Raw genomic sequence first — 12,094 nt, forward strand, 5'->3', positions numbered from 1 at the left:
ATGTAACACCTAGCAGTGAGCCTCAAAGGTTCAGGCTTCGTGTTACAATGCCCCAGGGCACTCCAGCTAATGGAGATGCCCGCCCCCTGGACACAGCCCCCACTTTTGGCGGCATGATTAGGGATGTGCCCCCCTCCCTTCAGGGAGGAGGCACAAAGAGGGTGTAGCCACCCTCAGGGCTAGTGGCCATTGGCTACTAACTCCCCAGACCTAAACACACCCCTAAATCGAGTATTTAGGGGCTCCCCAGAACCTAGGAAACTAGATTCCTGCAACCTAAGAAGAAGAGAACTGCTAAGCTGAAAAACCCTGCAGAGAAGACAGAGACACCAACTGCTTTGGCCCCAGCTCTACCGGCCTGTCTCCCCACTTCTAAAGACACTGCTCCAGTGACGCTTTCCACAGGGACCAGCGACCTCTGAATCCTCAGAGGACTGCCCTGCATCTAGAAGGACCAAGAACTCCCGAGCACAGCGGCCCTGTTCACTAAAGACGGCAACTTTGAAACAAAGGAGCAACTTTGAAACAACTTGCGTTTCCCGCCGGAAGCGTGAGACTTGATAGTCTGCACCCGACGCCCCCGGCTCGACTTGTGGAGAACAATCACTTCAGGGAGGACTCCCCGGCGACTGCGAGACCGTGAGTAGCCAGAGTTGCCCCCCCTGAGACCCCACTGCGATGCCTGCAGAGGGAATCCCGAGGCTTCCCCTGACCGCGACTGCCTGCTTCTAAGAACCCGCCGCCTGGTAGGGACACTGCACCCGCAGCCCCCAGGACCTGAAGGATCCGAACTCCAGTGCAGGAGTGACCCCCAGGAGGCCCTCTCCCTTGCCCAGGTGGTGGTTACCCCGAGGAGCCCCCCCCCCCCCCCCCGCCTTGCCTGCCTGCATCGTTGAAGAGACCGCTTGGTCTCCCATTGATTTCAATTACAAACCAGACGCTTGTTTGCACACGACACCCGGCTGCCCCGTGCCGCTGAGGGTGTACTTTCTGTGTGGACTAAACTCTTACTCCCCCCCCCCCCCCCCCCCCCAGGAACTGTTGAAAATTGCACTGTGTCTAGTTTTAAAATAGCTATATGTGATTTATGCGACAACTGTATATGCTATTTTGCTAATTCAAAGTTCCTAAAGTACCTACCTGCAATACCTTTCATTTGAAGTATTACATGTAAATCTTGAACCTGTGGTTCTTAAAATAAACTTAAGAAAAGAGATTTTTCTATACAAAAACCTATTGGCCTGGAATTGTCTTTGAGTGTGTGTTCCTCATTTATTACTTGTGCGTGTACAACAAGTGCTTAACACTACTCCTTTGATAAGCCTACTGCTCGACCACACTACCACAAAATAGAGCATTAGAATTATATCTTTTTGCCACTATCTTACCTCTAAGGGGAACCCTTGGACTCTGTGCATACTATTCCTTACTTTGAAATAGTGCATACAGAGCCAACTTCCTACAAGGGTGGAAAAGAAGAGTCCCTGGTTAGTCGAAGACTGCAGAAATGCACTCTAAGAAGATGCTAGCGGGTTCCTACGTGATGCAAAAGATGTCCCACGGCATGAAGATCATCGCAGATGAGATTTCGTGTTGGAAGGTGCCAACAAGCCTTGGCTACGCCAAAAGTGCCTTTTTCATCACAATGGCGCTGGATGGACACAGGAGGAACAAGGGGGCCTCAACTCTGTGTGTCAGCACTTCAGAGAGCCCTCAGGATGCCAGCCAGCACCCCCAGAAGCCGCAAGATCCGGGTTCAAAGGAGGTGCAAAACGTGGTTGCTACAGCACAACAAAAGAAGGTCCCATGCTGCCGGAGAACAACTCAGCTAGTTGAGTGTCGGGTGGAGTGCTGGGGACCTGGGCTAGGCTGTGCACAAAGGAATTTTGCAAAGAGGCCTCAGGAGGCAAAGAAGACACAATACCCAGGGGTACCGTCGTTCTCAGGGAAGGCAAGGTCTTACCTCCTCCAAATTGCATCAGCAGGACCTCAGGACAGTCTATGTCGATGATGTCCACCCTCTGTGTCCTTAGGAGCACGCTCGTCGCCGTGAGAGGAGTCCCAGGGTACCAGCTGTCACCTTGGAAGGTGCCAGCTTGGAGCAGGGGAGTGACTCCATCACTCCACAGGAGATTTCTTCGGTACTTCTGGTGCAGGATGAAGACCGGGAGTCTCCAGAGCATGCACACCACGGAAACTGTTGCAGTTGCTGACTTGGAGCTGAGGTTGTTGAAGAAAAGTGTCTCTTTTAGACACTTTGTTGCAGTTACTGCATTTCTTGGAGCAGGCTGTGGTTGATCCGAGGCCAGAAGAGTCTGAAGTTGTTGCAGAGAATTCCTGAGGGAAACTTGCAAGCAGAATCTGAAGAGAACACACAGGATAGACCCTAAATAGCCCTGAGAGGGGGATTGGCTACCTTATCAGGTATGGACCTGTCAGGAGGGGTCTCTGATGTCACCTGCTGGCACTGGCCACTCAGAGGCCTCCAGAGTGCCCCCACACCTTGCAAAGCAAGATGGCCGAAGTCTGGGACACACTGGAGAGGCTCTGGGCACCACTCCTGGGGTGGTGATGGACAGGGGAGTGGTCACTCCCTTTCCTTTGTCCAGTTTTGCACCAGAGCAGGAGAGAAGGGTTCCCTGAACCAGTGTAGATTGGTTTATGCAAGGAGGGTACCATCTGTGCCCTTCAAAGGATTTCCAGAGGCTGGGGGAGGCTACCCCTCCCCAGCCTGTAACACCTGTTTCCAAATGGAGAGGGTGTAACACCCTGCTCCCAAAAGGAATGCTTTGTTCTGCCTTCCTGGGACTGGGCTGTCCAGACTCCAGGAGGGCAGAACCCTGCCTGTGAGTTGGCAGCAGCTGTAGCTGCAGTGCAAGCCTCAGAGCTGGTTTGGCAGTTCTGAGGGTCCATGGTGGAGCCCCCAGGATGCATGGAATTGGCTCCCCAATACTAGATTTGGAGTGGGGGGGGACAGTTCCATGATCTTAGACATGTTACATGGCCATATTTGGAGTTACCATTGTGAAGCTACATATAGGTATATATATAGTGCACATGTGTAATGACATCCTTGCACTCACAAAGTCCGGGGAACTGGCCCTGAACTATGTGGGGGCACCTTTGCTACTAACCTTCAGCAAGTGAAGGTTAGACATATAGGTGACTTATAAGTTACTTAAGTGCAGTGAAAATGGCTGTGAAATAATGTGTGCGTTATTTCACGCAGGCTGCAATGGGAGTCCTGTGTAAAGGTTTGTCTGAGCTCCCTATGGGTGGCAAAGGAAATGCTGCAGCCCATATGGATCTCCTGGAACCCTAATGCCCTCGGTACCGAGGTACCATATACTAGGGAATTATAATGGTGTTCCAGTGTGCCAATAGAAATTAGTAAGTGAAGTCACTGGCCTACAGTGACAAATTTAAAAGCAGAGAGAGCGTAAGCACTGAGGTTCTGGTTAGCAGAGCCTCAGTGACACAGTTAGGCACTACACAGGCATACACATTAGGCCATAAATTATGAGCACTGGGGTCTTGGCTAGCAGGATCCCAGTGAGACAGGCAAAACATACTGACATAGGTTTTATCTATGAGCACTGGGGTCCTGGCTAGCAGGATCACAGTGACACAGTAAAAACACACTGACACACATTCACAAACAGCCCCCCCCGCACCCCCCTGCCCCCCCACCCACCCCCAACGACGGCCAATAAGGCTAACCTTGGCCAGTTGAGCCTTTATTGTCTAAGTGGTGATAAGTGGAGAGTAGATCTGCAATACAGTGGTTACTCCCTTTATCATCCACCATATGGTTGCTTCCCTGTGGGGATGTAAACCACCCTGTTTGCAGATTTTTACCTAACCAACAGTGTGAGTGTAAATTCTCAGAGTTCCTATGAGTATGTTTTAAAGTTGGGTAGTGGGATTGGTCCACTGGGCCTATGTCCAATGCAGGAAATGCTAGACAGGGATGCTGTCTCAATAAAGCCATAGCTGGGCAAAACTTTGTCCATATGGCTGTAAGAGAGAACAGGGTTGCTGTTTCTCTTGAGTTGGAGCAGGGCAGGGCTGCTGTCGTATAAGCTCCACAGGTGTTCTAAGCTCTAAGTGTTTAGAGGCAGTGCAGGACTGCTGCACTAAAGTTTCTCTGGGAGGGTTGGAGGGATGCTCCATATTTACTAAAATGGTGCAGTGTTGCACATCTGAATTAGTAGTTCCATAGAAAGTGACTTTTACCTCTGGGATTCCAGCTGTGGTAGCTGATGGCACCTTTGATACAGGTTCCACCCCAGAAGAGGGTTCTCCCACCACAGGAATGACATCCTTAGTGGCAGGGTGGGGAAGGGATACTTTGATACCTTTCTTACCTGTTGGTGGAGAGGAATCCTGAGATTTCAGGCCTTTTTCTCTCCTTTGCTTTTTCATTTCACCAGAAATGAGAGGAAGCAATTCCTCAGGGATACCCAGCATGGATGGATGCATGGGTACTAAACTCTACCTCAGCTCAACCTGAGGCCTCTAGGTCATTCCCTAAGAGACAATCCACAGGTAAGCTAGGTGATACCACCACCTGCTTAGGGCGAGATTAAGTGGAGTTATTGACACCAGTAACTTGGTACTTCTGTCCAAGGAGGTGTTGTGCAGGTGACACCAGGTTTTCAGTCACCAAAGTAATACTGGAAGCTGTGTCCCTGTAGGCCTGGGCCTCAACACCACGTATTAAGATTGACTGCCTGTACTTATCCATGTTAAGGGGACAAGCAGCCAAGGTGGCAAGGCCAATGCCACCAGGTGTGACTGTCTACCCCAGTTTCTATTATGGTCCCAAAAGTGAACCTAACTACACCTTTAGTTTGACTATTGCCAGTAGTCCCACCACTATTACCACTACTGCTAGGGGCACTAGAGTCTATTGTCTTAGTGGTGGTAGGCTCAGGGGCTTTACCTGTGCAGGACATATCCCCTGGCCAATGGCCTTTATTTCTACACACATAACACCAAGGCTTTTTCTGATTGTGTGAAGAGTTTGAAGAAGATGAAGACGTTTTATCCCCACCCCTGAAGAGTGTTTAGGATTTGAAGAAGGATCTTTATGTTTACTTTTATCCCCATGCTTGTCCTGAGATTTTTCACCATCTTTCTTCTTGCCATCCTTGTCACTCCCTGTATGAGCTTTTCTGCTCACCCTTGTTCTGACCCATTTGTCTGCCTTCTTTTCCAATTCTTGGAGAGAGGTCAGATGTGAGTCCACAAGATACTGACACATAGACATATAGGTGACTTATAAGTTATTTAAGTGCAATGAAAATGGCTGTGAAATAGTGTGTGCACTATTTCACGCAGGCTGCAATGGCAGGCCTGTGTAAGGGTTTGTCTGAGCTCCCTACGGGTGGCAAAAGGCTCTGTGAGGCTTTTGTTTTATTTATTAGAACATTCTGCCCTCTAGTGGTGGATTGTGCTTATAGCCCACTGTAGTATACCGGCCATTAAAGTCCCTCTCCCTTGTTAAAAACCCCTGCCTTTGGCTCGGGCCTTTAACACTGGAGCAGGCCTTTCATGGCCGGTATAGCCTGCTACAATGGGCTGTAAGGCTATAGTGAGATGATTACCGGGCGGCGACCAATTTAATTGCCCCTCCCTACTACCATGAGCTGAGAAGCGGCTTACCATCCGGCTTCCTCCTGGGCCATTTTCTGTTGGGCAGCTGTGACAACCTCGCCAGGCTCCTTCTGCACTCCAGCATAACCTCGCTTTCACGTCTTCAGTCTCTCCACGGGCTAAGATGGTCGCCTCACCACGTATAATCATTCCTCTTGTCACAGCACATTAATGCTGGGCGGCTATCCAGAATTGTTGCAGTCATCCATTCCAGGGCCAAGGGGAGCACAGCTTAACTGCTGGTAGGACAGGGAAGGAGCTCACCAGAAAGACGCCATGCACTTCTCCCACAACAGTGAGCAATTTTACGAAAGGAGCATTAAAGAAGGCAAGCAGTAGGTTATGAAGTGTCTGTAGGGGTCATAGACTGCAACCATGTGTTTGGGCTGAGTGAGGCTATGTTCTAAATTACACAGAGCAGCAATGTTTTAATGGTTTTGATAAATCCAAATCAGATCTGAATTAAGGCTCTCCCTTTTTACTGTTATTCTTACAGATAAACGCAGACAGAAAATCACTACTTTTCTGTCTGTGCTTATTTTTAAATAGATGAGAACAAGTACTTATGTTGAATCATTCTTACTACTGTCAACCACGAGTGTCAGGTCAACTGTGCAGGTTGTCAAGGTACGGAGTTAAAAAAACAAAAAAAAATTATTTACTGCAGTTTTACCACTGTTTAAGCTATTCTACAATGACAATTTTTCCTGACTGTATTGTACTTTATAAGACTGATCACTGTTTGTTATTCGAGTATATTTTTATCAGTTAAATACGTTTGGAAACATAGCCATTGCACCGTCTCTGAACACAAACTAAATATGGATAAATACAAATAAAATGAGCAACAAATACATATGGATAAATGCAAATGGGAATATTAAACTGTGTACCACAAACCCGAGAACCCTAATCTTAATGCAGCCTGCAGTTGTGATCTGTTTGCGGTCCTTTGGTCAAAGGTCTAGAATGGTTGCTTTTCATTCTTCTTGGAGCAACACACACTATATTGTAATAATATCAGGGCCACTTAGAAACACTTCTCAAGTCTGGTGCTGAGCACTGTATAAAACAGTGAAATATTAAACCTAATATGTGCATTATTAGAAACATTTTGAAAATGTTTTTTGTTTTTCTTTTAGGTCGTTTAAGTCAAATTGGTTTAAAGGAAGGATTTGTTTCTGCTGTAAAAAATATAAGCTCTGTTATAAGTACATTCATCAGTCATGCAAAAGAAGAAGGTAAGTGAAAGATAGTTTTAACTTGAACTGGCACTTGCTTAAAATACTAAGCATTTTATTCTTTGCACATTTGTTATTCATGAGCAATGCATTGGCCTTACTGTCCTTAATCCTGAATACATTGCTTTCAATATGGAATTTACATTTTTGAAAAGAGACCTAAATAATACAAGAGTATGAAATATATTTTATTTAGGAGAAACAGAGCAGCCCCCCTTTTAACCTTCTCACTAAAGAAACATAAAGCACGAAATGTTTCTCATAGGCATTGTACTTTAATTGATGAAAAATGGTAGTGTTCTGTAAGGATTGTAAAAGCAGTACTATCCCAGAATGGCCTGCAGGGTTAATTAGTTAGCTAATTAGTTTTTTGTGCTTCAAAGATGAATTATCTTTGAATAATGCTGGGTCTGTATAGGTCAATTCACCACATTTTCTACATTACTTAACATCTTTTGGTGTTAGCCATTGGATTAACTCTTTTTTTCCATGAAGATAGACGAGCCCCCTTTGTTTAAATCACATGTTGTGATGAGGTTTTAAAAGGTTTAAAAATGCTTCCTTCATATGTTGCCACAGTGACCCTCAGTTTGGTACTGACACCTCGTGTGCTCCATTGGAACCTATATGTAGGAAGTTGGCTCTGTATATACTATCTCAAAGTGAGAGAGAGTGTGCACAGAGTCCAAGGGTTCCCCTTAGAGGTAAGATAGTGGTAACATTAGATCATTCTAATGCTCTATTTTGTGGTTGTGTGGTGGAGCAGTAGGCTTATGAAAGGGTAGTGTTAAGCGTTTGTTGTACACACACAGGCAATAAATGAGGAAAACACACAAAGACTTAACTTCAGGCCAATAGTTTTTTTATAGAAAAAAATATATTTTCTTAATTTATTTTAGAACCACAAGTTTCAAGATTTGAGTTAAGTACATAAAATGTAAGGTACTTAACACAGGCAAGTATAGAACTTTGATTCAAAACAGTCGTACACACAGTTTAGGTTAAAATGGCAATAAGCTATTTTAAAAGTGGACTCAGTGCAAAAATCAAAAGTTCCTGGGGGAGGTAAGTTTGGTTAGTTTTCTCAGGTAAGTAAAGCACTTACACAGTCAGTCTCCTGGGCATAGGCAGCCCACCGTTGGGGGTTCAAGGAAACCCCAAAGCCACAGCACCAGCAACACAGGGCCGGTCAGGTGCATAGGTCAAAGGAGGGCCCAAAACAGATAGGCGTCTATGAAGAACAGGAGTGCTCCGGTCCTAGTCTGCTTACAGGTAAGTACCTGCATCCTCTGGAGCAGACCAGGGGGGGTTTTGTAGAGCACTGGGGGTGGGGGGACACAAACAAGCCCACAAAACACACCCTCAGCGGCACAGGCGCAGCTGGGTTCAGTAGGCAAAGTAGGCGTCGGGTTTTCTATTGAAAGCAATGGGGTGACCCGGGGTTCACTTAGGCGATGCAGGCAGGGCACAGGGGGGTTTCTCAGGCCAGCCATCGACTGGGCTAAGATGAGGGCTGCCTGCTGGTCACTCCAGCACTGGTAGGTGGTTCCTCTCGGTCCTGGGGGCTGCAGGTGCAGTGCTTGGTCCAGGTGTCTGGTTCCTTGTTACCAGGCAGTCGTGGTCAGGTGGAGCCTCTGAATCCTCTCTGCAGGCGTTGCATGGGGGTGCAGGGGAGTCGACTCAGGGTAACCACGTCGTCGCCTGGGAGTCCTCTCTGCGGTGTTGGTTCTCCTGAACTCGAGCCGGGGGCGTGGGCTGCAGTGTGTGAAGTCTCAGGCTTCTGTCGGGAAGAGAGAGTTCTGTGAAAGTTGCTTCTTTGCTGCAAAGTTGTTGCAGGTTTTGAACAGTGCTGCTGTTCTCTGGAGTTTCTCGGTCCTTCGTGTTCAGGGCAGTCCTCTGAGTCCTCAGAGGTCACTGGTCCCTGTCAGATGCGTTGCTGTGCAGGTTCTTTTAGTCTGGAGACAGGCCGGTAGGGCTGGGGCCAAGTCAGTTGTCATCTCTGCAGGGCTTTCAGGTCAGCAGTCCTTCTTCTTTCTTCAGGTTGCAGGAACCTCCTTGTGCCTCCTCCCTTAGGGGAGGGGGACACATCCCTATTCCTATTGGGGGAATCCTCCAAACTCAAGATGGAGGATTTCTAAAGGCAGGGGTCACCTCAGCTCAGGACACCTTAGGGGCTGTCCTGACTGGTGGGTGACTCCTCCTTGTTTTCCTCATTATCTCCTCCAGTCTTGCCGCCAAAGTTGGGGGCAGTGGCCGGAGGGTCGGGCATGGCATCTCCACTAGCTGGGATGCCCTGGGGTGCTGTAACAAAAGGCATGAGCCTTTGAGGCTCTCTGCCAGGTGTTACAGTTCCTGCAGGGGGAGGTGAGATGCACCTCCACCCAGTACAGGCTTTGTTCCTGGCCACTGAGTGACAAAGGCTCTCCCCATGTGGCCAGAAACTCGTCTGGTTGTGGCAGGCTGGCAGAAACTGGTCAGCCTAGCACTAGGAGTCAGACTGGTATTCAGAGGGCATCTCTAAGTTCAATAAATCCCACACTGGCATGAATGTGCATTTTTTGTGCTGAGAAGTTTGATACCAAACTTTCCAGATTTGAGTGTAGCCATTATGGAACTGTGGAGTTCGTAATTGACAGACTCCCAGACCATATACTCTTTATGGCTACCCTGCACTTAGTGTCTAAGGTTTTGCTTGGACACTGTAGGGGCATATAGTGTTCATGCACCTATGCCCTCACCTACGGTATTGTGCACCCTGCCTTAGGGCTGTAAGGCCTGCTAGAGCAGTGACTTACCTATGCCACAGGCAGTGAGAGGTGGGCATGGTACCCTGAGGGGAGTACCATGTCGACTTCGTCATTTTCTCTCCACCAGCACACACAAGCTGTGAGGCAGTGTGCATGTGCTGAGTGAGGGGTCCCCAGGGTGGCATAAGACATGCTGCAGCCCTTAGAGACCTTCCCTGGCCACAGGGCCCTTGGTACCAGGGGTACCTTTTACTTACCTGTGTGCCAGGGCTGTGCCAATTGTGGAAACTAAGGTACAGTTTAGGGAAAGAAAACTGGTGCTGGGGCCTGGATAGCAGGATCCCAGCACACTTTCAATCATAACTGGCATCAACAAAAGGCAAAAAGTCAGGGGGTAACCATGCCAAGGAAGGCATTTCCTTACACTATGCATAGTTGTTTACGTCATATCTCCTGACTCTTAAAACCTTTTTCCTCATTGTGATTACTTCAACTAGCATCGTTAGTGAGCCACAGGCTGTTCCTGTGCTACCGCACTACACCTTTTTTCAGACAACGGGTGTTAACAACTAGAGCAGCCTTTTTGCTACAATTCATGACTCCTTATTTCATTGACCAATCCACCATCTCCCAACATTCTTTCACAAACCACTACTGCCTTGACAGCCAGGTCCATTGGGAAGGGCATTCAGTCTATTCATTTCTTCAGGGCTTATTGGTTTAAACATTCAACATCCCTATTACTTTTAGAGGTACTGCCTTGGTAGCTGTACCAACATTTAGGAATATGCGCTTAAAAGTAGCCGTATGAAGAAAACGTACCTTCAGCAACTGTCTTTCCAGTGGATTATATACCTGCAGGTGTAGTAAATCCTAGTTTGTTTTAATGGGACAATAGGAGTTAGCTTAGCCTTTGGCTTGCAGACTTATGCCCCCAACACCGAGTGACTTTTAACCCACTTAGCTTGCTCTGTCTTAGCCCATTTGTTTAATTAATTCTTCTAAGATGGCTGCCTTGTTTATAGTTAGGCCTTTTTGTTTAGCTTTATCAGTACCACCACGCTAAGGCGTCAAATCAAGCGACAAAGGCAAAAAACTGTAGGTGTTCACATTAGGTACTTTCCCTCTTCACTCTTTTGAGGGAATTGTTTACATTAATTACCAGTCCAAGCATGCTATGTTATCCATTGTTTGGGAACACCTACGTCAGGGGTCCAAGTAGCTCTGTATAAATACATCACACTTTAGACAGATAATCAGAGGTATTCCGACCAGATACTATCGATGCTGCACGTCGTCTTGACGCTAACCCGGACTCCGTGTTCCTATGGAGTCTGATCACAAGACCTCATTCCAAGGTAACAAGGGTTGGGGGCTCCTACCAGGGTCATGGCATTGGCAGATTAGGTTTAACATACCCAGCTCTCTTTTAGGTAGGAGGTTAGGCCTATTATGGTACGGTATTAGGACATATTATACACTCTGGGGGTCATTCTGACCCTGGCGGTAGACTACTGCCAGGCCAACGACCGCGGATGCACCGCCAACAGGCTGGCGGTGCATCCATGGGCATTCTGACCGCGGCGGTACCGCCGCGGTCAGAAACGGAAAACCGGCGGTGTCCCGCCGGTTTCCCGCTGCCCTGGGGAATCCTCCATGGCGGCGCTGCAGGCAGCGCCGCCATGGGGAATCCGACCCCCTTACCGCCAGCCTGGCTCTGGCGGTTTTGACCGCCAGAACCTGGCTGGCGGTAACGGGTGTCGCGGGGCCCTTGGGGTCCCCTGCAGTGCCCATGCCTAACAGGGCCCCACCAAGATTTTCAGTGTCTGCCAAGCAGTCACTGAAAATCGCGACGGGTGCAACTGCACCCGTCGCACCCCTTCCACTCCGCCGGCTCCATTCGGAGCCAGCATCCTCATGGAAGGGGGTTTCCCGCTGGGCTGGCGGGCGGCCTTCTGGCGGTTGCCCGCCAGCCCAACGGGAAACTCAGAATTACCGCGACGGTCTTTTGACCGCGCAGCGGTATTCTGACGGCGGTACTTTGGCGGGCGGCCTCCGCCGCCCGCCAAAGTCAGAATGAGGCCCTCTGTCTTTCCGTGTAATTACAAGATGGAGGGGGTCTTCATAATCATGACTCTTGTCTTTACAATTCTGTCTCTTGCACTGTTCATTATCATAATCATTGCAGCCCATGCAATTTACTGTAGATTGCAGATTGTGTTAAATAAAAACCATTAAAATCTTAATGCATCTTCGTTATTGCCTGTGTTTGGTTGAGACATGAAGTATCTGTGAGAAAGGGGATACCTCAGTTTAACCACAGCACTCCCTGAGATGTCATACTCTTGAGTCCATGTGTAAAGGCTGCCACAAATCACCTTCAACTGTTTGGGTTCTTGGTGAGGTACTGCTAGTGAGCTGGAAGGGTTGGGACTACAGTTGCAACTT

The 12,094-nt window shown here is 48.2% G+C and overlaps 1 protein-coding gene across 1 annotated transcript in view; it reads left to right on the forward strand.

The window, feature by feature from the left end:
• Positions 1-12,094, forward strand: part of ICE1 (interactor of little elongation complex ELL subunit 1) — a 372,154-nt gene that overhangs the window by 303,706 nt on the left and 56,354 nt on the right. Inside the window, exon 18 of the mRNA XM_069219700.1 lies at positions 6,801-6,899. Within this exon, the coding sequence (XP_069075801.1) occupies positions 6,801-6,899 (99 nt within the window). The remainder of the gene's footprint in view (positions 1-6,800; positions 6,900-12,094) is intronic.

Source organism: Pleurodeles waltl, chromosome 2_2 (assembly GCF_031143425.1).
Source record: "Pleurodeles waltl isolate 20211129_DDA chromosome 2_2, aPleWal1.hap1.20221129, whole genome shotgun sequence".
Taxonomy (NCBI): domain Eukaryota; kingdom Metazoa; phylum Chordata; class Amphibia; order Caudata; family Salamandridae; genus Pleurodeles; species Pleurodeles waltl.